Raw genomic sequence first — 23,910 nt, 5'->3', positions numbered from 1 at the left:
AGAATTTTTTTAATTATACATTAGATGTCAAACCTTCAAATTTGTAAAAAATTAATTTTTAGGTTGTAACAAAGAAAAATTATTATTTTGATCCAACTAAAATTTCATATGATTGAAAAGTACCAAAACAAAATTATACTGTGCATAACTTCAGTGGTAGAAACGCTACAATTTATAAAAGTAGGTTTTCTTAAACATATTTTATTTACACAAATAGCTATGAATATTTTATAACAAATATTAGTAACAGGTTAGAAAAAATACCTTAACGTATGGTAATTCTTAAAATTGATATAAATTGATTTACATTTCACTTCAATATAATAATATCGACGTGCTTAATCGTCATCGAAAACAATCTTTTTCCCTTTAAATCCTTCCTTTATTAATTCCTGCTGTTTTTTCTTAGCTGCCCAAGAAGGATGTAAATTTGTAATACAATCGTTTTGCTTATAATTATTCACTTTTTGCGACATATTTATTCTTTTAGAATGTATATTTGTCTTGCCTTGCTTTTCAATCGGATCTTTTAAAACATTAGTAGGCAAATTCCTAGATAAACTCTGTTTACACCAATCCATTCTGACATGTTTCTCACTTCCCCTTTCCCTTCTTCTATTAAACTTATCCGTTTTATTAAAAGATCTATCGTTCATAATTCCTAAATGTTTTCTTTTTGGTACACTACCAATACTTTTCGAACTATTATCGGAAAATTCGTTTTCATTATCATTGCTTTTAGGTACTACTACACTGAGATATTTACTGCGTCCATCTCCAGTCGTAAAAAAATCGTCTACTTCTTTTTCAAATTTTGGAAGACACTGGTCTACTTCTTGTTTATCATTGAAATTTGTGAATTCTCCGTTTTCGGAATCTTGTTCTTTCACAATTTCAGTTAATCTTCTCACTGTAGCTTCTTTACTTATTATTTTAGGAAGGTTAGATGTATCTTTCTCTACTAAAGCAAGTTGACAGTATTTTTTTTTCTCTTTCATCTTTGAAAACCTTTGCTCTTCATCTGTAAAGTTTGTATAGCTTTCATTAGTATTCATAATTTCTTCACAATCAGTATCATTGATTTTTCTATTTTTAATAGTTTCTTTCTTTGCATTACATTGTGTGCTAGATTGCTTTCCTGTAATGATAGTATTAAGCTTTGAATTAAGAGATATATTCTTATCATTTAACTGTAAACCTTCTTTACCTTCAGTATGCTTATTTTCTATATCATCTTTAGGATGTGTATCTAATATTGAATTATTTTTATAGATGTCATTAGTACCATCGCTTTGTATTTTAGATGCAGATTTTGAAACAACATTTGACTTGTCAAAATCGTTTTTCCTTTTCATGCTCTTTTTATTTTCTAAATTTACAAAGTCTTTGTAATCAGGAAACTTTTCTTTAAACTGACTTATCCGTTTACTCATATTTTTTTCATTTACTACTCTAGCTAAAATATGTATTTTTGGATCTAAGGAATGATCTTCTAAAAGTTCCTTTAGCTCTTTGCTATTAATTATACCAAACTTAGAAATGTCATCGTCCTTAACTTTTTTTAGAGCCATAATTTCTTGAATAAACTTATCTGCTTTCTTATTATATTTCTCTTTTTGCTTATCATCTCCATGCTTGGATCTTAATTTCTTTGCTTCACGACTTAATTTATTAATTACGCACACTCGAGCCTTACGAACATTGTGTCTCATTAGGACGATCTGTAATATAGAAGAAACATGAGAAAAAAGAGAACATAATAATAGTTTTTGACACAAGACAAAAACTACAAAATTTTATAATTTATAGCAACTTTGCAAATGTTATTAACATGAAAGAGTATAACTAGCATACCTCATTATTAATTTCTATTTTTCCCATATTCAACCACTCTTTTTCTGTATTACTTGTATTTTATAAATGTCCATTAATAGGTTAACTAACCTAAAAAACGCATTATTTTGATGAATGAAATGTTCGATCAGCCATTTTGAGTAAAGTTAGCGACACACGATGCTGGATCCTTGCTGAATTGCTTACTGGATTTAGAATGTTGATTGTTGATTGGCTATTTGAATTGTTGTAACCAATCAGCAGTCAGCATTCCAATCCAGTATGAATCCAGCATCGTGTGCCGCCAACTTAAAATATTGAAATAAATTGCCCTGTTATATTTGTTGGATATAACATAACATAATAGATAAAAGTAATTAAAAATAGTAAGCTATACGTAGTATATGTCAAACCTCGAATTAAACTTGTGTGATGATAGAGAAGAGAATAGGGAGTGCACAAAATGGTTGCGTGTATGATCTGTATATTATGTTACGACACGTATACAATATTAATATACCACCCTCAATACAAACACACTACCTATCTATCTGACGTATAACGTGGTTTATCCGACAGGTGGTGCGTCAGTCAATTAGACGATCGTCTAAGAAATAGGGGGACTTTTAGGAGATCTTCGCACCACAGCATTTCACATTGTTTATAGAACTTTGAGGTAAATTACGTAATAAATACTAATATATTGTCAATTAACAGAAGAGCTTATGCCGGGATATAGTAATAAAAAACTACAAAGAGGGGGGATACGTCCCTTGACCTTGAGTAGCATTTAATTTGGACCTCTACGCTTGTTGTATATGTGATGTGTCAGAACACGTATATTAAAATCATTTTGCTGTCAGTACAGCTGCATTATTGAACGTCCTGACAGCTGTTTACGCTTTATCAATAAATGTTTATATCTACTAATACTTTCGTCTGAAATAAAATGTGTTGTTGACGATATCAACTGTGATAATCAAGTAAATTTTTAAGGTTAGTAAATTGGACATGATACTATTTTATAATATTTTAATTTTTCTCGTAACTCATCTTTTCAAAATATTTTAATGCTTGTTGCGCAAATGCTTGCTTTTCGCGGTAGAAACTTACTTAATACTAAATGTAACCAAGGCTTCCATAAAATAGTAGCTCATAATAGACATCATAATATTTTGGTAGCCCTGCTATTTTTACGAATATCGAACATCACAATGAGATGCATAAATTGTCGTGCGTAAAAATGATAAAGATTTGAGATTTTGCTCCGGGATATTAAAGCTATGCCAGTTTTTCATTTCACAATAGACGTATTTTAGTACATGTAATTACGTTTTATTATTATAAAAGCAGATGTTGTTATATATGTATCAAACATATTTATGTCATCTATATTATTGATGATAATAAGTGCAAATGTTGAGCAATATATAATTACCATTGCAATTATTATAATACAGTAAGAACGATAATTGTAAATAATATTGCTAAAGTTAATTACAAGCTCTACATATTTTGTTTGATTTTAGATCGAAATTCAATAAATAAGGTAATAAAGAAATACATATACTAGCCAAACTAAGATAATCAAACAACAAAAATGAGTTGTGTTCGTTGTTGCTTGGTGAGTGCAGGACGTCTGGCATCATCAAATCATGTTACTAATCATGGTTAGTATAAATAACATGAAAACACTGCTAGAAAATTTGATATTCAAGTTTCATTTTTTCAAATGTATGTAAAAATGTACTATTTTGCTTTGTTTGCACAGTACATAAGATTGTACGAATAGTGGCTAGCAGAACAATTGCAACTACCAATGTAGTAGGGAAAACCACAACTGACTCCACCAACCCACCTACCGGAGGCAAAGATGTACCACCAACTGGAGCATCATCGAGTGGAAATGGTGGGAAAAAAAATACACTTACCTGTCCTAAATGTGGTGATCCATGCACTCATGTTGAAACATTTGTTTGTAAGTAAATATGCTACATAAATACTGAAAAATTCCAATCCAGTCTACAATACATTTATAAATGTCTAAAAAATATGTAATTTCCTAACAGCATCAACAAGATTTGTGAAGTGTGAAAAATGCCACCATTTCTTTGTTGTCTTATCAGAAATTGATTCTAAAAGAAGTATAAAAGAAGCGCTCAGGCCAGATGATGCTAAACAAGGATTTTATAGGAAGCCACCACCACCTCCTAAAAAGGTATACTGAGATATATTGTCAAATATTATTTCCTTTACCAAATATAATGTTGGTTTAATCTATTGCCATTTTCATTTTTTCCTTTTTTTTTAGATATTTGAATACTTAAATAAACATGTAGTTGGACAAGAATATGCTAAAAAAGTTTTAAGTGTAGCAGTATATAATCACTACAAGCGTATCTACAACAATCTACCTGTACAAACATTAATGCAGTCTAACAGTAATGCTGCCGGATCTCAAGAATTAAATCATCCCTTCACTCATAGAGGTCTCAAACCACGTAAATAACAATTTACCCACCTTATATAAAGCAAAATAGTTTTACATTAGATTTTTTTAAATTAGCTGTCAGAATACTTTACGTCATTTGCTTTGTATTAATTTTTTACTAAATTTAGTTACCTCTCTGCTCTTTTCTAAAGCTCCATTTAATTTCAACAAATTTTATATGTGCTATTAAACGGGATAGGAGCATTAATTCAAGTATTTCTTATTTTTAGATTTATTGCACATTTCAAGCATTGGAAATTCATTAGGGGTTAATTTTCAACACGCTTCTGGCAATAGCGAGCAGCAAAAAACATCAAATAGCCAAACAGTACCTGGATCGGATATATTAGATAGTAAACAACATCAGTTAAAATTAGAAAAAAGTAATATTCTTTTGCTTGGACCAACGGGTTCAGGAAAAACTCTACTGGCTCAGACAATAGCTCAATGTCTCGATGTTCCTTTTGCCATATGTGACTGTACCACACTTACTCAAGCAGGATACGTTGGTGAAGATATAGAGAGTGTAATTGCAAAATTGCTACAAGATGCCAATTATATAGTAGAAAGGGCACAAATGGGGATCGTTTTCCTTGACGAAGTTGATAAAATTGGAGCAGTACCTGGAATACACCAATTGCGCGATGTTGGCGGGGAGGGTGTACAACAAGGCATGTTAAAAATGCTAGAAGGCACTATAGTTAATGTTCCAGAGAAAAATAGTTCAAGAAAATTGCGTGGGGATACATTACAAGTAGATACAACAAATATTTTGTTTGTCGCATCTGGAGCTTACAATGGTTTAGATAGATTAATCTCCCGCCGAAAAACTGAAAAATATCTTGGATTTGGAGCTACTCCTGTCTCCGAGAGTCCCGGTCGAAGAGCAGCCAGCCTTGCCGATGTAGCAAATATGTCACCATCTACGGAAGACGATAACAAAGAAAAAGACGTTCTACTTAAGCAAGTAGAAGCTAGAGACTTGATTGATTTTGGTATGATACCCGAATTCGTAGGAAGATTTCCTGTTTTGGTACCGTTTCATACTCTAAGTAGAGATATGTTGGTAAGAATTCTCACTGAACCAAAAAATGCAATGATTCCTCAATATCAAATGCTGTTCTCAATGGATAAGGTAATCGTAATCTTTATTAATTATTTTTCAATTATTTCTCGTTTTTTGATATAAATTAATCACAAACAGTGTTATTTATAGGTGGAATTAACATTCACGACAGAAGCCTTGGACGCAATAGCTGCTTTGGCAATGGAAAGAAAAACCGGTGCGAGAGGTCTTCGTGCCATAATGGAATCGTTGCTTTTAGAGCCAATGTTCGAAGTGCCAGGGAGCGATGTAATGTCGGTACATGTAACCGAGGGATGTGTGCGAGGGAAAGAAAAGCCACAATACGTACGGAGGAGAGAATCCTCCGAGGAAGAGCTACAACAAGCGCAGCATGTACATAATTAACAAAGGTTAATAAGGCGAAATAGCCCTGCGTAAAGGTTTAATCATTCAGCAACTCAAAAGTTGATTATATAAAATATTAAAAATTGTATTGTGGATCTTACATATGGCAGTAAGTAAAATATGTCATCAACGAAATCTACGTTTAAAAGTGACGCGTTTCGTTCAAAGGGCCAATAAATTTATAATAAATTTGTCAACAAAATGTTAATCGTAACGTTATTGCTAAAATATATAAGAATCGTGCTTGAGTTTCGATGAAATGGTCGCTCTGCAAGTTATTCTTCACTTTTATGAATAATTTGTTTGTTTACAATACAATTTCTGGCAAAAAAATACATATTAAAACACTTTTGTTTTTTTTTTCTTTCTTGGACGAAATTTTTGATAGCTTACAATTATAGGTTTATTAATAAATTTATCATATAAATTTATTAATTAAATAAATTTTTGAGGAAGTGAAAAATTTCGTTTAATTTCCAGTAGTAGGGGCAAATGAGATTTTAATTTTGGTAGAGAGGGGGGGGGGGGGGGTAAAAAGTGCGGGAGTATATATAATAGAATATATTTTATTTCCATATATAAGTAGTTCCATGTATAGCTTTATTATTGCGTCATTCAGTTTTGCTGGGTCTTAGTGCTATTTAAAAACCAAAAGTATATTTAATTGATATATGCATCCTATGCAATAATAAAAGCTACTTATGGAATACTCGGTTTATTATGGTTGTTACTAATATATTTAATAACGGACTTAAATTTTATATTTTTATTTATTGGCACTAAAGAAATTTTTATATCTTTATTTGCATTGTTTATTACACTTAATATATTAAAGTGATAACTTATTTTAACCATTTGATATATAAAAAACAATTTTTCTCAGAAGTTATAAGTATATTTATATATACTTACTTTTACTGAATTATCATTTATTGATAAATTGTATTGGAGTGAAATTCTTGCAAGCAAAATGTATCGAAATTCAATGCAATTTTAATGCGTTGTTAAATATCAAAATAAACTATGAATATGTGAATTTATAGGTAGATAAAGATTCTTTGTATTATATTGTATATAGCAATAGATTAATAGATTATGAAAGTAATAGCAGAATTAAATTCTAACTGTATAATAAATAAAACTTATTTATACAGGATTGCATTCATGTTTGCTAGGAAATTATGTTCCAATCTTATGTTTTCAGTAATTTTTGTTTTTAATTTGACATAAAAACAAATTTAAAGGCTTTAACGAGATATCACAATTTAACAAAATATTTATAATATACGACGCAATTCCATTGAGTCAAACATTTGCTAACAAATTATATTCATACAAAAAATTTAATTGATATAACAATCGAGAACAAATATTTTAAATAAAGTTAATTTATTTGCGGAGAACAAAAATTTTTTATTTAACAATGCTACTAACGGTAAATAGAACTAAAAATATTTTCATTGCTTTTACCATGGTTTCTGCTAAAGCGAGAGAGTTTATTTGCAATTAGAAATTAGAAGACGAGTGTCACCAAGTGAGAATTGAAAAAAATAATGGCTGTGTGTGCCTGACAGAAGAAACGAAACATAAACATGAATTTTCGCGTTGTCCTACAGAATTTTGGATATTTTTATCTTTTATTAAATACGGACATAGCGAGTAATTTATATTGTATAAAATATCCTTTATAATAAATATCAAACAAAACGAATAATAGACAAAGCTTTTATTTTCACACAGACTTTTTTATATTCTATATGTAGTTAACTGTGTTCAATCAAAATGCTAATTTACTAGAGTAAAAAGTATACATGTTTGCTTCTTCTGGATACAATAGAGAATATTGTACAATTTGCATTATACCTAATATATACATAACGTTATTTCTTTTTTATATACAACATTTTATATACAACGTGTTCGGTTAACTATGATCAAATAAAGAAATTCAGCTATGGAAGGAAATTCTAAGAGACAAGAAGTTCTTTATATTTTGTTCATCCAGCCTGTAGTATTGAAGTAATGAATAATTAAAGTTTCTTGATTAAAACAATACCAACGATCGATTTGGATCGATAGGGGAATTCTATTGGATTCCATGAATGAAATTGATACCCAAATATACAGACGCCTCTACTTGAGTCTACGTTAGTAATCGAAAAATGAGCCCCGAGTGAACCTTGTAAAAACTAGCAAATAAAAACAGGCTCGAAATAACCGAGAAGCTGAGATTAAAACTGATAGTTTCTGTTCAATAAATTTATAATCCCTATTTTACATTATACACAATTTTAAAATAAAAATGAGTTCAAACACATAACGTTTAATTATTCATTCTCCTAAACTACAGGAAAGGTCAAACATATTTTAAGTACTTCTTCTCTTAGAATTTCTTCCCCTATCCACATTTTTCAAATTAGCCTAAGTTAACAGGGCACCCTGTATAAACTTAATTATCACAAAAGAGTAGGGCCTATGAAAAAAGTATTTTTTAAAATAATATTATCAACAATCGTGATCATTTTCACGCTTATAAGAAATGAGGGTTATTTAAAACATATTAAATCTCACTATATGTGTTTTGAGCTGCCTTTGACACAGACTTTGGTATTGGATTTGGTTTCACTATAGCGCTTATTTCCGTTAAAATCCATTTGGTAGCACGTAGTACTAGAACATGCACTGCAAACTGCATAATTAAAGCTCCAAAACCTTTATATAAGCCTAATGCACCTTCTGTAGATATTATTGCATGCTGACAATCGCTAACTCCGCTATATCCAGTTAGCAAAGGAATAACATTTCTTCCTGTGTCTAAATCATCAATTATTGTACGTGTCCCTTGTAAATGCAAGCGATGTATAATAGTTTCCAAAGGATAAAACACTACATCAGAAGCACACATTGAAACCAATGTTGATTGTAATTCAATGTCCTGCTCCACAGCTTCTGACATTATATTTCGGCTATAAGCTCCCTGTAAGATACTTCAATTTTTTACTGCACAACTTTTTGTTATTTATTAGAACTGTTATTTAATAATAATATATACCTGTATGCCTTGGGAGTGCCTATGCCTATTTACCATTATACGCCAAGTTAATTGTTTTACAATAAGACCAAATATATATTTTGCTACTCCATAAGCAATTGTTGGTGGTAGTAGTGCATAAATTGGAATAAGTCTACCTTTATTGCTAACTTCTACTATACGTATAGCACCATCTCTAAAAACATCTAAAATACCAGGACTTTCAGATGCTATTTCTGATTGTACAGTTTCAGCTAAAGATGCAGAATAGAATGGAGTTACAATTCCAATAGAAACACTGTTTAAAAATTGAAATATTAATGTGGAATATTCAATAACATACTATATTATTTCTTGTAATTGATAAAATATAAATTATTAGTCTGTAGGGCCATAATCGAAAAGAAACTTACCATTTTAAAAGAATATGTTGACAAAATGCTTTCATGGATTGTACATTTGAGATTTCTCTAAAATAAATTGATTATTAATACAGTTTAAATGCCCTGTATCATAATAATAAACTACTTACTTTGGCCATGGAGTTAATTTAGATACTAAATCTTCAACTGCCAGTGTTATGCCTCTTACGAGTAAAACAGAACCAACTCCTTTCCACAATGTGTTTAAACCTTGAGTTTTGTGCAAGCGAATTATTACAGGAACCAAAGTTATAGGTACTAAATGATATCTTCGTAACACTGGATTTACTTGACACTGTCTGCGCAAGACTATAAAAGGATGTATTAGTAAGTTTTCTGTAATTAAGCTTGCCAGGCCACAGCCTATCCCAACGCATTTCTTGACTGTTAAATCTGAAATATTAATAATCTTATAAAGTCAATAAAGCTTCTGTGACAATTGTAGCAGAATGATTTATTTAATTATAATTAGAATAATTAGCTTCTACTGAATTATGCAGAATTACTCACAAGTTTTTTACTTTACATTGCAAAAAGAAATGAATTAAGGATCATACCATCTTCAGGTGGTGGACTATCTTGAGCCAGAGGGTGAACAGATGTATTAGAAATACTGGAAGGTCGGATAATTCCTTGGCCTTGGTACTTATCAGCTAAAGCTTCTGACTCCCATATATCGTTCGAACGTCCCCGATAAACTCTATCATAGCTTTCTAACCCTGCCATTACCTTATATGTCTTATACAAAACACGGTTTATAAAATCATGTTAGTAAGAAACTTCATTGATAATATTTTATTACAAATATTTAACAACTTAAAATATTTATCTTCTTTATAGGGATTGAAAATTATATCAATTTAATTCGAAAGCTAACTTTTGCAAATAATTTACTATGATTTTCTGACTGACGGTACTTTCCTACAGTAAGTGAGTCATTTGAGACTTGAGTATACATATAATCATTCTAGTGAAAGCCACAATAGGGAATTATAGGTCTGTTCTCGTTGCCTACACTTTTTACACTTTGTGCACTTTTTAGGGTGTCAACTTATACAGTTTCGGCCATTAATCTTGCGTCAGGCGAGGGGAAGTAGAAATTAGAGGGGTGAAGGGATATCTAGGGAGTTTGTCCGTAGCTGTCAAATGGCGCGATTAACCCTTAATTTTGGATTGTAAACAAAAGTAATGTTTTCGGAAAACGATTGCGGAAAAGAAGGAAGAATTTTAATACATAACAGAGAAGAAGAAATATATCAGATGAGTATAAATTAATAAAAAAAATGAAAATTATTGTGAATTTTTAAGAAAATATACTTTGTGGTTTTTTTATTTTTGTTACAGGTGAAATCCTGTTATGATGGCTTTCTATTAAGGAAAAAAGTTCTTATAAACAAATAAGTGCAAAAGCATTAAGATATGAAGCATTTCTTTGTGGCCCAGTCATTTCGATAATTGTGACTTAATGTTATAATAGTGAATGTGTAAGCGATTAGTGTATATACAACAAACTCTTATTGTAAATTTAATAATCTTGTATGACAGTTTTAATTGCTATTATTTTAAATTAAAGCTAGTTTAATTAACATATTATTTTTATTTCATCCCTTTCTCAAAATTCTAAACACACATGGTAATTACCTATTCTTGTAGTAGTCATATATTCGTTAAAATACTTACAAAATTACAACTGTTTTATATTTGTAAAGCATAGCTTTTTGTTGCAATGATTTTTATTATTCAATGTGAGAAAAATTGCATTGGGTTTAGGTAAGTGTCTTATTTATCCGCCACATCCTTCCATATCTTATGCGACATTTATTTGGCTCTGTTACACTATTTTCTTCTAGTCTACAACATATAACATTAATTTTTTATTCATTTATACATACACACAGATCTGACAATACTACTCCTGAGTTCATCTTGTTTTCAGCTTCAAATAGTTTTCCAACTACACGCATGGATATCCATTTTGAATATAGAATACTTATTTCATTTCATCTATTATGATATTGTTAAGATTGATAGAAAGATATCAATTCTTTGCAAATGATATTTTATATATCTAGTAACTGGATTAATTAAGGTTTTAGAACAGATAAATTTCACAAACAAATAGGACTAACAAAATATGTATTATATATTGAGGAAGGATATCCAAATGTGAATTATTTGAAGCTAAAAGCAAGATGATTTCAGCAGTATACTTAAATGTACTGGAGAACAACATCCTCTCAAATATAAATCCTATGGAAGAGATGCCAAACATTATAAGTAAAATAATTCAAGTGTTCATTCTTCAAATTTAATAGAACAATGGTTTACCAATCATCTTGACATTTATAAGATTAATTATTCAATAGAATAGCCATATCTGAGTGTATATAAAAATAGCAAAAAAATATTGGTATATTTTGAAAACTAAAAGAAAGAACTAACAAGGCAAATAAATATTACATAAGATATGGAAGGATGTGGCGGATCAATAAGACATTTGCCTAAACCCAATGCAATTTGTCTCACATTGAATAATAAAAATCATTGCAACAAACAGCTATGCTTTACAAATATAAACAGCTGTAATTCTGTAAGTAATTTAACGAATATATGACTACTACAAGAATAGGTAATTACCATGTGTGTTTAGAATTTTGTGAAAGGGATGAAATAAAAATAATATGTTAATTAAACTAGCTTTAATTTAAAATAATAGCAATTAAAACATTGTCATACAAGATTATTAAATTTACAATAAGAGTTTGTTGTATATACACTAATCGCTTACACATTCACTATCATAACATTAAGTCACAATTATCGAAATGACTGGGCCACACAGAAATACTTCATATCTTAATGCTTTTGCACTTATTTGTTTATAAGAACTTTTTTCCTTAATAGAAAGCCATCATAACAGGATTTCACCTGTAACAAAAATAAAATAGCCACAAAGTATATTTTCTTAAAAATTCACAATAATTTTCATTTTTTTTATTAATTTATACTCATTTGATATATTTCTTCTTCTCTGTTATGTATTAAAATTCTTCCTTCTTTTCCGCAATCGTTTTCCGAAAATATTACTTTTGTTTACAATCCATAATTGAGGGTTAATCGCGCCATTTGACAGCTACGGACAAACTCCCTAGATATCCCTTCACCCCTTTAATTTCTACTTCCCCTCGCCTGACGCAAGATTAATGGCCGAAACTGTACAATGGACAAAGACAGAAATACGGAAAGTGTAGAAAGTGTTAAAAGTGTAGGCCAACGAGAACAGACCTTATGACAGTAACGTGCTCGCGCTAAGCAGAACAGGGAATTTTTTCACACATATAGCTTAAGGGGATGCATTGAGCGACTCAAACACTCATTCAAGTTTATCTTCCAAATTATTAGGAATATGTACTTTTTCGTAGAGATTAAATTTACTCTTTTGACTGTACTGAAGCGCGCTACAAACTCGGTTTCTCAAAATTATAAAAAATAATTTTCATAAAAATTATGAATACTTGTAATTTTGTTGGTCATAATAATATTGAAAATTAGGCCTTGTAGCGCGCTAAGGAAAAGTTCTATGACTAATTTGAGACCAAGAAGAAACAAATATACCTAAAAATGTGGAAGATTTTTTTGAAAAACTAAATTAGCTATTGAAAGACAAGTTTTACACTATTTTACGGACGGAGAAGTTTCACAGTGCGTTAGACAAGGACAAGCCTAATAGCTCTCTTCGCTTCAGAAGGGGTACCCACTCTGTCCCCACCATTTCCCGTTAAACAAACCAACTCTCCTACACACAGCAAGGTGTCTGTCTAACGCTGCCTGTCAGTGTGAATCCGTAGCGGAATGGAAGAACAAATAATTATTTGTAGATTTCAGGGTTAGGTTTTCGTATACCCGGCGTTGTACCGCTCTTCCATATCATTTCGGGAGGCTACAGTAAAATTTTCAAAATATTTTGTCATCTACAAGTCTCAAAAAACTTGAATTAGTTGACTAAAGCGTGACTCGTAGCAGCCGACGCTGATCACTAAGTTGTGTAGCGCATCAGCGTCGGCTGATACGAGTCATGCTTTCGTCAACTAATTCAAGTTTTTTGAGACTTGTAGATGACAAAATACTTTGAAAATTTTACTGTAGCCTCCCGAAATGATATGGAAGAGCGGTACAACGCCGGATATACGAAAACCTAACCCTGAAATCTACAAATAATTATTTGTTCTTCTATTCCGCTACGGATTCACACTGACAGGCAGCGTTAGCCAGACACCTTGCTATGTGTAGGAGAGTTGGTTTGTTTAGCGGGAAATGGTGGGGAGAGAGTGGGTACCCCTTCTGAAGCGAAGAGAGCTAATAGACTTGTCCTTGTCTAACGCACTGTGAAACTTCTCCGTCCGTAAAATAGTGTAAAACTTGTCTTTCAATAGCTAATTTAGTTTTTCAAAAAAATCTTCCACATTTTTAGATATATTTGTTTCTTCTTGGTCTCAAATAAGTCATAGAACTTTTCCTTAGCGGGCAACAAGGCCTAATTTTCAATATTATTATGACCAACAAAATTACAAGTATTCATAATTTTTATGAAAATTATTTTTTATAATTTTGAGAAACCGAGTTTATAGCGCGCTTCAGTACAGTCAAAAGAGTAAATTTAATCTCTACAAAAAAGTACATATTCCTAATAATTTGGAAGTTAAACTTGAATAAGTGTTTGAGTCGCTCAATGCATCCCCTTAACGTGTCTGTAAATGACTTCACCGACTTCACAAGTTCATACATACATACATACACTGTGAGAAATTGAATTCTCATTTTTATGCTGTAGTAGTGTAGTATACAGTGGGAAATTGAATGCATGGTGTGTGGTTCAGGTGGTTCAGTGTGATCAATTTTCATGTTAATGTATAGAGTGAAGATAACTAAAGAACTATACACAAAAGAATTTCCCACTGTGTATGTAGTATGTATGTATGTAGTATAGAGACCGTGCACACTAACACAATGACAGTGAGATAAGAATGTATATTGGTGTATATGCATACTATCAGCGCAAACTATCGGTCAATTTTCGCAGTTTTTGAGTGTAATTTATTTATACGTATACAGTTATACATTGACACTTCGCTATCATTGTGTTGGTGTGCAGGATCTGACACGTGGGCGGAGTCTATATATATAGATAAGTGAAAAAACGAATATGGCGCATGAAAGCCTAAGTGTCTAAATGTCTATTGAAATTACAGGAGAGTTATAATGATTTCGATGGAAAATATCGGTACAAACTTTTCTCCCAAATTCAAAAGATTTAAGGTTTTCAATAATAAATTGCAATTTATTGAAAAATATCCATAAGAATCAATGTAAAACCAGGGCTTCCTCTGCTTTCATTTTTTACCGCTTGGAGCGCTTCAACTATGTCAGATCCCAATATGATATCAGAGGAGTAAAACAGCCAAAAATCCAAATAGTGAATGGAATTCACAATTACAAAAATTTATCAAAGAAAATAATTTTCCTACAATAATGATATACTATACAGATGGCTCAAAATACAAAGATGGATATTGTAGTGCTGCCTTATATAATGCAGCAAAAAACACTTGGATTAAAACAAAATTAAATTCAAATTGTACGAGCTATAATGCTGAAATAGTTGCAATCTGGTTAACTATAAAGGCAATAATAAAACACTCAAAAATAAACAATCTTCCATAAGTCGAACTACATTATAGTATCAGACTCGCAAAGCGCTATATTAGCCATTCTAGACGAAAACTATAAAAATCAAAAGGATTACTTTACTATAAATAGTAATCTACTACTGAAAGAATTAATAAAAGAAGAAGTAACAATAACCATAATTTGGGTACCAAGTCATGTAGGAATACAAAATAATGAAAGAGTTGATAAAATTGCTAAAAATAAAAATTTAACACATTTAGAAACTCATTACTTAAATTTAATAAGCACAGACTTAATTACAAATATTAAAAAAATAGAGATACTAGAAGAATTCCAAGAACAAATAAAAATTCCAACAAACAAATCAGAGGAAAACTTCTTTAAAGTATTTAATAAAATAAGATTCAAAAGAAACACTTGGTTTCATAATTTAAATATAAGTAGAAAAGATATATCAATAATAAATAAGTTGTTAACCAACCAATTTACAACAAAACACATGTTATATAAAATGAAAATAGAATAATCTCCTGTGTGCATATGTAACATGAATGAAAATCAAACTGTATCCCATTTGATATGGAATTGCCCACTAATGGATGAAAAAAGATATATAATTATGGAAATAATCAAAACAATAGAAGATAAAAGTATAGAAAATAACAAAGATATTGTATACATGATAAGTCAATGTGATATAACAAATATCAGAAAAATTGTAGAATTTATGAAACACACAAAGAAATTAATATATTAAATTAAATTCCCCGCCATAGAGAAGCCATTAACTATACAATAGTATGCGCATGGCACATCACTCAAAGGAGTGGAAGCCATTGAAGCCAATAGAAAGAAAGAAGAAGAAGAAGAAGATATCAGAGGAATCTCGCTCGCATAGAATAAACAGAGTGAAGTTAACTGAAAAAGGTCGTGAATCAATTTTCAACAGTGAACATTACTTACATTACATACTATACATTGGGCTGTATTGCCTGTGTTCGAATTCATAACCGCTTGGCACTTTTTCAGCATAGCAATAAATAAGAAATTATAGGATTGAATTTTAACTTAGCAATTACTTAAGACAAAGATAGACTTAGCACTATATTGAAAGTTAAAGAGAGAATTAAACTTAGATAAAACTGCGCTAAGCTTATTTAAGTTCCGTTTATAAATTCGGGTCATAGGCCGGTATTCATAGTCGTTACTTATATATTTAAGATCGACTTAAAAATAAGTTATATTTTTTATTACTACTGGAAGAAAAAAGGCAATCGAGACTCAAGGGACTTAAATATAAGTAACGACTATATGAATAGCAGCCATACCGATCATAATGATGTGTAAACTGTGTAAACTATACTACTTTCACTACGGATTAAAGTTAATCCGCATTAGTGAAATCAGAGATCTGTTCTTTTTCACGGTTTACTGCACTAGTGCAATAAGTTAGAGTGAGAAAACATATTTGCCACAATTAATTGCACAAATTCGATAATGCAGCGAAAAAGAACAACCCCAAGAAACTAGCTCTAAATAGACTTTTTCTCACACAAAGTTATCCCCTCCTCTTTCACTTATCAAAAACTGTAGTTGTAGATTGTAGTATTACATATGTTAGATCATCTCCTTAGATATAATATCATATTAGGTAAAGATTATAAATACTCTAAGAGAAATATATATACTAAAAAGAAGGGTTGTATGATTAATTAAATGAAAATATTTACATTTTACTCATACAAAATCGAATCAATTTTCGTATGAATTGTGGTACTACAGATTCTTACAGAAAGAGAGAGAGAGAGAGAGAGAGAGAGAAGCTCATAGAGAAATTAGCTGAAACAAGAAATGTTAAGGGGAATCCGTATACCGACATTACAGGGCGAAAACTATTTCGCATGCAGCGTCGTCATTTGTTGACGGATTGTAAAGTTATTTCAGGTTTTTGGAAATGCCAGAAGCTTATCTACTAAGTTACGTTAGGAAAATTAACAAAAAATGAAAAAAAATTTCTGTTTAAATAAATATATTAACATTATTGAGAAACAACAATTAAATCGTAAAATCCCCCAACGTACTTTACTAGATAATGTTCATACGTTTCCAAAAAGTCCACATAAATGCAAATCCGTCAAGAAATGACGATGCTGCATGAGAAATAAATAATGGAAGAATTTCGTGTTGGTGACTTCCCGAACACGAAATTCTTCCATTATTTATTTCGCATGCAGCATCGTCTGATTTCGGCTTAATTTTGATATTATCATTAATAATACAAATAAAAGACAATCGAATATCAAAAGTTAGAATACATATTACATATGTATATATGTAGGTTTCGTCACTTAACCAACCCCGAAGCATGCATGTAAAAAAGTATTTATCTCTACATATATACAACGATTAAATTATAAAAAATATATAAAAAATTTATATAACATATCTCTCTGAATACAAATAGTAAAAAGTTTTGAAAATGTTTTATGTAAAATGTTACTATTATTTACAGTCACAAAGATGCGCATATTTTTACATATACCCTCTGTATGGAGCTTTTGTATAAGTGACAGACTTGTATAAAATACATACCATACTGCATACATGTCTACATTTATAAATAGCAGCTGTTATATATATTCATAATAATATAAAGAAAAAGTTATTTTAATTAAATTGTGCAATACAAAGTTTAAGAAAAAACTAATGAAAATTAAATTTTTATTTACAATAAGTATTTTAAATTTCATTTTCGACTGGATTTGATCTGTTTCTTAACCAGTTCAATAAAACATTCTTTTAAAAATAATCCGCCTTTTTACTTTCTGGTGCTTTTTAATATCATTATGAGTGCGTTAGAAAGACAAATTGAGGTAGGTAAATGTCCAATTCGAGCTACCATACTGTTCGTACTGCGTATTCGCTATGTGCACACCTACACATTGGCAGTCAGGTAAGAATGTTTAGTGATGCATATGCATAGTATTAGCGCTGACTATCGGTAAATTTGGTTACTTTTGCCGGATTTTTTTTGTTTATGTATATAGCTACACATTCTTACCTGACTGCCAAATGCCAATGTGTAGGTGTGCACATAGCGAATACAACATCAGTAAAAGATAGATAGCAAATAAAAATTGATAAAAAGGAACCACACAATAATAGACACTATAACATAGTCTGGACCAAACAGGCTATTGTTATGTAGTGTAATTGTTGTATAGTAAAGTATAATATAATACCACGCAGCAATACTAGTGTAGTTTTGTAATTGAAATGTAATGTCGGTCAGTATTATAAGCGAGTACTAACTGTAGTAAACTAGTAAGTAGCATAATAGGTGTAGGTTGTATACATATACAATAAGTAATAGTCACCGTATTGTAAAGTTAGCTGTGTGTTTCGTCTGTTGCTAGTCAAGTAAGAACTGGTGTGAGATGGTGTGAAGACGACCACGAGGAGTAGTAGGATAGAATTCACAGAACCAAATCAACCAGACGGAATTGTTTATTTGGTTTGTGGTGTATGCCCTCTGAGCGCCGGGACTGCCCTAACGCCGGATTTCCGTCTGAGTTCTGACTTCGGGAGTACTTCAGCTCGCAATCGCAATATGTATACGCGATCATTTCGGTGGAGTTCGGAAGCTCGGAGTGAAGTCTGAAAAGAGAGAGAGAGAGAGAGAGAGGGAGAAGGGGGAGAAGATAGAAGGACACGTAAAACATGGCTGAAGCCGTTGTGGATGGGACTCCGATGTCCCGATTTTTTTGTCACAAATGCAGTGTAGAGATAGAACGTTTACTCCCAGTAAGTAATCTACTGACTTTTTAAACTAAGTTTTATTATATTTTAGCCATTATATTGTCCATAATGTATTTTGTCACCTAACCATGTGTAAAGATTGTACCCCCCCCCCCCATCCCCCCCCCCCCATTCCTTACCTCTGAAAACAATACAATATTTCAATTTTATAAATTTATTCTCAAAGAATTTAAAAGAGAAGCCTCAATTTTGTAAAACTGTTCGTTTTATGTATAATTGCATAATTATGCTGCATACAATCTTTTATTACCTTATCAAAAATAAAAATCTCATTTGAAGCACTAAAAAACGTACCTATTTCGATTTGAATTATTTGTCTCCTTAGACAAGTTTTCTAATGTGGATAACTTGATCTTTATACAAACCCTTGTAAATAATATTCTTTTTACTATTGAATAATGACAAAATAAAGCTGATTAGTTCACAATTACCAAGATAATTTTAATCAGCATTATTTCTATTTATACAAAGTAACATATATAAAAATATTATAAATTTGTTGTCTTATAAATACTTAAGTATTAAATTTCATAAATTAATCTTAATAGGACTATACCTGTCCACAATGTGCAAGTGGTTTTATAGAAGAATTAGAAAATGATGATAGCGACAGGAGCTCAGGAATGGAAACAGATTATGGAAATAATATGGGCCCTTTTGAATCATCTGTAAATCAGTATAATGATGTAAGTAATCTGTTATTATCTGATTTCTACAGTAAAATATTAAATAATGTCTTATAAATTAAATGAAAAATTGCTTTTTATGTTTATGTAATTGATTTTTAAGATTTTGGATTGGATTGAAATGTATACAACAACACGATTTCCTGAAGGTAATTCTCAAACAGGTACAAGCCAAGGTGGAGTATTTAGAAGAGTCGGATCTCCCACACGGTATCTAGTATCTTATATTTTGGTTATAATTGTTTGTTAATGGGAATATATATATTGACATTACAAAGCAAAAGTTTATTTGGCAAATTGTGGCTATATTATTTGGCAGATATTAACATTATTAGATGGCTTTGAAAACCTTACAAGATTATATAGGAAAGTACGTTAAGAATTTTTTAAAAACAAAAAATAAAATAGTTTAAATAATTACATTGATATTTTAAAAACCATTTATAAATAAAAGTAATTTCCAACTTACTGCCGTAAAAAATTTTGCTGTTTTTTTGTAGAGCCTAATAACACGAAGATCTGGTAACACCTGACAATGCTACATTCTAGCCAAATAAATAAAGAATGTTGGTGAAGTAAATGAAGGGCTGAAAAGCAGTTTACTCTGCTTTACTAACTCTTCATATCTCTTACAAAATTTGTTAATTTATGTATTTAGAATATAACATATTCTTATTTCTTGAAGGATCTTCATGTTATTAGGTTCTTAAGAAAGGCATGAAGATTATCTAGGGTAGTACATTAAAAAATATTTCAATTTATGAATGGTTTTTAAAAACTCAATAGAATGATTTAAACAATTTTTCATTTTCGTTTTTTCACAAATTTTTCAATATACTTACCTCTATAAGCTTCTTGCGTTACCACAACTAACCAATCACATTAAAATCCGTCAAGAAATGTGGCCACAATTTACTAAACAGACTTTAGCTCTGTAATATCAGTAAATGGATTTCCATTAATAAGATTCAAATAATCTTTAGTATTTGGTTTTCAGGAATCGCACAATGCAACACGAAGCTCTGAGAGTAGCACTTGAAAATTTCATTCCAGAGCTTATTGTAAATCTTTCTGGTATAGGACCAAGACAGCCAGCTTCACAGGATGGAGAGCCACCTGTGTATGTAGAATAACATATTTGTGTGTGTGTGTGTGTGTCTTCTGCAAAATCATTAAAGCACTTGATATAATTTAAGCAGTTGCTATACTTTAGATGTATAGGAAAAAAATAAGCATTTACCTACTGCATTTGTATAAAGTCTATTTAACTATAAGTGTCTAGATAAATTCCTTTTAAATTTTGCTGAAGATATAAGTAAATCTTGATGAAGTGTCAAATGCAATTTAAGAAAAGATTGAATAGGACTACATTTTTGAGAAGTAATGATCATCTTGGACTATATTAATAGGAACATATTTTTTGTTATATATATTCCTATGGCTTATTTTAAGAGGTTTTCAAAACACTATGTAAATATATTATTTAATCTAAATGTTCACAAGTGATTTGGAATAAAAATTAAACATAAGAATAGTCACACCTGTACACTTTTATACAATTTCAGTTCAAAGTGTCTGGATCAATTGGTAGCTATATATTGTCATTTAGAGAAAGCTCTTAAGATAAGTTGTAGAAATATATGTATAATAAGAAATTAACTCTTCTTTTTAAAAAATTTAGGGCAACCCACATAGTTCAGAAATATTGTGAATACTCTATTATTTTAAATTGCCTTTCTTTCTACAAAATGTTGTGTAAATATCTTTGTTAAAGATTTCTTGTATCTTTAGTCAATTTTTATTTACTTACCTAGGCACTTACAGATAAATATTATATAACTATGTTTAATTCTTTTTTCAAACTTTTTTCAATATTATCCATAATTATTCGCTCAGGTCTTATAATCAGTTCATTTATCTTTATTTGGTATTATTAAAATTATCAAAAATAATATAGATCCAATGTTAGAGTTTTCTTGAGAAATCCTGGAGATTATATATGGGGACGAGACGGCTTAGATGCAATTGTTACACAGCTGTTAAATCAGATGGATACAACTGGGCCACCACCATTACCAAAAAATCAAATTGATGAAATACCTACTATAAATGTATCCCAGATTCAAATAGGTAATTCAATAAAATCAAAAATACCAATAGTATTCATAAAATCTTTTATTAATCATAGGATTGTCTCTTAATTGTAGATAGTAAATTGAAGTGTTCTGTGTGTTGGGAAGATTTTATTCTTTCTGAACCAGTAAGGCAGCTTCCTTGTCAACATTTGTATCATGCACCATGCATTGTACCCTGGTTAGAATTGGTATGAATATATAAATTTTACTTTTATGTTTAATTTTAGAATATATATTTGACTGTTAAATTTTCTATGTAGCATGGTACTTGCCCAATATGCAGACAAAGCTTAGGAGATCAAAATTCAACAGAAACGAATCAAGATACCGTTGGTTCCAGCTTAGCAGCTCTTTTCAGGTAAAAAACAAAAGGCTCCTCTCGTTACATTATTATAATTAATTAATATGCAGGGTATGAGGCAGTCAATAAAAAATATTCTAGTGAAACTATTGGGAGAACAATTTAAAATTAAAAATACCTTTAAACTGACTGTGTTATATCCTGCATAAATAATAGATATACTAATAAATGAAATCCTTTGCATTTGGAACAGAGCAGCCAACGGAACTAACGGAAATATATTATCCACATCTTCTTCATCCAATTCTTCTTCTTCGTCATCAAATTCTTCTTCGTCATCAAATTCTTTTTCTTCATCATCCTCATCCACATCTCCGATATCGAGTCGTCGTTCATCAACTGAATTTTCAACAAGCAGTGATCAAGACACATAAAATGAGGTTTGAAGTTAATTCTTAAAACTACACATTTAAATGACATAATGGATCATATGTTATATTTTCGTATCTTCAATTACTTTTGAATAATTTCATTTTGATTGATAAAGCAAGACGTCCTCACAATAAGATTCAAATAATTATCCCAAAATGAAAGCTTGAAATTAATTTAAACAATTTAAATAACTAGTTGATTAAAAACATTGTCATAAAAGAAAAATACAAAAAAATACAAGATATTTTACATATTAATTTAATGAACATAACTTAATTATGCATCAAGAGACAGTAAATATTTGCTTGAATAAAATATATCTATGAGTATATGAGTGTATAGATCTGTGTAATTACACAGAAATATATACATATATATGAATACACATATTTGCGTATGAGTAATAATTTTATTATAATAGCGAAACTAAGTGTTTATAATATTGAGTATAATTATTCAATACACTACATATAGTCAAAGATGAAAAAATGTATAAATTGGCACAAAAAAAACAAACATTTCTCAAAATGCTTGTAATACAAGAGTATGGCTTTAATATTATTAAAAACTTACATTTTATTTATAAAAACACTTATCTTTATTCGATTAATGAGTTACTTATTTTGGTAAAAGTGTAATAAAGTGTAATATAAGAGTAATATAAGTCAGTAACTACTTTCATTTATTTCCATAGAAAAATGATACTATATATTTGCTGAAATAGATTTTCTTAACATTATAAGTTTATGATTCTTTTCATATTTACATAAAATATAGGTAGAAATTACAATATGGCGAAAACAATTAACGCTATTCACGTAAAGTACTCTAGAGAGAAATGACCGAAGCAAAGTTAATAAACAATAAATTACTTTGACATGCATCCCAGAGAAGATAGGATAATAGAGTTTTACAATACATATGATCAGATGTGTATCTTTGTATATATATCAAAAAAATTTAATTCTGATTTTACAAGCCATAAATAAGCTATGACAAATATAATAAACTCAATTCATACACGATATAAAGAAAAGATTTCTTCCCAAGTAATAAAATCACCTCTAAACCAATGTAGTCGTTTTCAAAATATTTTATATATTAAGAAGAAGGAAAAGGTAGTTTTCATGTTATGTGTTTTATAGATGAAAGATAGAACACAAAATTATCATATATATTAAACTTTAACTATTTTGAAAAGAAAAGTACTAGCAGTTATAAGATACTTTTTTCACTTAAAGTACATCTTTACTTTGCGTAAAAAAATAAACTGAGTTTTTATTGTATTTTTTTTTTTTTTTTTATAATAAATAATCATAGATTATTTATAAATCAACCTATTTGTTAATTATTTTTGAGTAGTAAATCATTGTAAAAATTTTGAAAATAGCATACTTATATTTAAATCTCTGACCTAATAAATTTTACAAAAAAAAGAACTTAATTCCTTAATAACTATATTCAATAATTATATAATCAATAATTTCAGTAAAACTGTATAAGCTTTAATTGTATATTACGATAAAAGAGATAAAAAAATTGTTATTTATTTATTTAAGAAACAAGATGCAAGTGTAAAGATTAGCAGAAAATAGTATTCA

General features: G+C 30.0%; 4 protein-coding genes across 12 annotated transcripts; 2 read left to right on the top strand and 2 right to left on the bottom strand.

Moving 5' to 3' along the window:
• Window positions 1–168: 168 nt before the first annotated feature.
• Window positions 169–2,476, bottom strand: Rlb1. Of its 3 annotated transcripts, none has more exons than XM_066727596.1 (3): window positions 2,377–2,476; window positions 1,855–1,944; window positions 169–1,721 (listed from the first exon to the last, which is right to left on the bottom strand). In XM_066727596.1, exons 2-3 carry the CDS (start codon window positions 1,879–1,881, stop codon window positions 339–341), a joined length of 1,410 nt encoding a protein of 469 aa, XP_066583693.1. In that variant the 5' UTR covers window positions 1,882–1,944; window positions 2,377–2,476; the 3' UTR covers window positions 169–338. The 3 variants fall into 3 exon arrangements, with proteins under 3 accessions (XP_066583693.1, XP_066583692.1, XP_066583694.1); XM_066727595.1 differs by lacking the exon at window positions 2,377–2,476 and adding an exon at window positions 2,247–2,350; XM_066727597.1 differs by lacking the exon at window positions 2,377–2,476 and having other exon boundaries at window positions 169–1,138; window positions 1,208–1,721; window positions 1,855–2,021.
• ClpX (Caseinolytic protease chaperone subunit) lies at window positions 2,462–7,509 on the top strand. Of its 2 annotated transcripts, none has more exons than XM_066727594.1 (7): window positions 2,462–2,829; window positions 3,363–3,503; window positions 3,605–3,811; window positions 3,903–4,051; window positions 4,145–4,322; window positions 4,555–5,459; window positions 5,541–7,509. In XM_066727594.1, the coding sequence occupies exons 2-7, from the start codon at window positions 3,434–3,436 to the stop codon at window positions 5,793–5,795; spliced, it is 1,764 nt and encodes a 587-aa protein (XP_066583691.1). In that variant the 5' UTR covers window positions 2,462–2,829; window positions 3,363–3,433; the 3' UTR covers window positions 5,796–7,509. The 2 variants fall into 2 exon arrangements, with proteins under 2 accessions (XP_066583691.1, XP_066583690.1); XM_066727593.1 differs by having other exon boundaries at window positions 4,145–4,334.
• Window positions 7,507–18,450, bottom strand: LOC136773717 (mitochondrial outer membrane protein SLC25A46-like). 4 transcript variants are annotated; one of them, XM_066727600.1, is made up of 7 exons: window positions 17,998–18,164; window positions 15,900–17,871; window positions 9,806–9,986; window positions 9,359–9,641; window positions 9,240–9,296; window positions 8,848–9,124; window positions 7,507–8,772 (listed from the first exon to the last, which is right to left on the bottom strand). In XM_066727600.1, exons 2-7 carry the CDS (start codon window positions 15,966–15,968, stop codon window positions 8,356–8,358), a joined length of 1,284 nt encoding a protein of 427 aa, XP_066583697.1. In that variant the 5' UTR covers window positions 15,969–17,871; window positions 17,998–18,164; the 3' UTR covers window positions 7,507–8,355. The 4 variants fall into 4 exon arrangements, with proteins under 4 accessions (XP_066583697.1, XP_066583698.1, XP_066583696.1 ...); XM_066727601.1 differs by lacking the exons at window positions 15,900–17,871; window positions 17,998–18,164 and adding an exon at window positions 18,314–18,450; XM_066727599.1 differs by having other exon boundaries at window positions 15,900–18,164.
• Window positions 18,451–18,601: 151 nt separating this feature from the next.
• Iru (E3 ubiquitin-protein ligase Iruka) lies at window positions 18,602–23,552 on the top strand. 3 transcript variants are annotated; one of them, XM_066727603.1, is made up of 8 exons: window positions 18,602–18,740; window positions 19,304–19,441; window positions 19,545–19,651; window positions 20,439–20,561; window positions 21,411–21,571; window positions 21,649–21,764; window positions 21,837–21,934; window positions 22,131–23,552. In XM_066727603.1, the coding sequence occupies exons 1-8, from the start codon at window positions 18,657–18,659 to the stop codon at window positions 22,309–22,311; spliced, it is 1,008 nt and encodes a 335-aa protein (XP_066583700.1). In that variant the 5' UTR covers window positions 18,602–18,656; the 3' UTR covers window positions 22,312–23,552. The 3 variants fall into 3 exon arrangements, with proteins under 3 accessions (XP_066583700.1, XP_066583699.1, XP_066583701.1); XM_066727602.1 differs by having other exon boundaries at window positions 21,399–21,571; window positions 22,131–23,549; XM_066727604.1 differs by having other exon boundaries at window positions 21,399–21,571; window positions 22,136–22,291.
• Window positions 23,553–23,910: the final 358 nt, after the last annotated feature.

Source organism: Prorops nasuta, unplaced genomic scaffold (genome assembly GCF_024137725.1).
Source record: "Prorops nasuta isolate Cenicafe-Biocafe unplaced genomic scaffold, Cenicafe_Pnas_1.2 PNAS00005, whole genome shotgun sequence".
Lineage (NCBI taxonomy): Eukaryota > Metazoa > Arthropoda > Insecta > Hymenoptera > Bethylidae > Prorops > Prorops nasuta.
Note: the sequence above shows the minus strand (reverse complement) of the source record. Positions and strands in the feature narration are given on the sequence as shown.

What these genes read in the sequence shown, in the direction of transcription:
- Rlb1 (XM_066727596.1), bottom strand. Translation starts at nt 1,881, where the DNA reads ATGGGAAAAATAGAAATTAATAATGAG. An exon ending in AAATAGAAATTAATAATGAG is followed by an intron (nt 1,722 to 1,854) that starts GTATGCTAGTTA and finishes TCTATATTACAG; the next exon opens with ATCGTCCTAATGAGACACAA.
- ClpX (XM_066727593.1), top strand. Translation starts at nt 3,434, where the DNA reads ATGAGTTGTGTTCGTTGTTGCTTGGTGAGTGCAGGACGTCTGGCATCA. An exon ending in TCATGTTGAAACATTTGTTT is followed by an intron (nt 3,812 to 3,902) that starts GTAAGTAAATAT and finishes ATTTCCTAACAG; the next exon opens with CATCAACAAGATTTGTGAAG. An exon ending in TCATAGAGGTCTCAAACCAC is followed by an intron (nt 4,335 to 4,554) that starts GTAAATAACAAT and finishes TCTTATTTTTAG; the next exon opens with ATTTATTGCACATTTCAAGC.
- LOC136773717 (XM_066727598.1), bottom strand. Translation starts at nt 10,206, where the DNA reads ATGTATACTCAAGTCTCAAATGACTCACTTACTGTAGGAAAGTACCGT. An exon ending in TAGTCCACCACCTGAAGATG is followed by an intron (nt 9,642 to 9,805) that starts GTATGATCCTTA and finishes TTAATATTTCAG; the next exon opens with ATTTAACAGTCAAGAAATGC. An exon ending in AAATTAACTCCATGGCCAAA is followed by an intron (nt 9,297 to 9,358) that starts GTAAGTAGTTTA and finishes AATTTATTTTAG; the next exon opens with AGAAATCTCAAATGTACAAT.
- Iru (XM_066727602.1), top strand. Translation starts at nt 18,657, where the DNA reads ATGGCTGAAGCCGTTGTGGATGGGACTCCGATGTCCCGATTTTTTTGT. An exon ending in AGATAGAACGTTTACTCCCA is followed by an intron (nt 18,741 to 19,303) that starts GTAAGTAATCTA and finishes TAATCTTAATAG; the next exon opens with GACTATACCTGTCCACAATG. An exon ending in TTGTACCCTGGTTAGAATTG is followed by an intron (nt 21,765 to 21,836) that starts GTATGAATATAT and finishes TTTTCTATGTAG; the next exon opens with CATGGTACTTGCCCAATATG.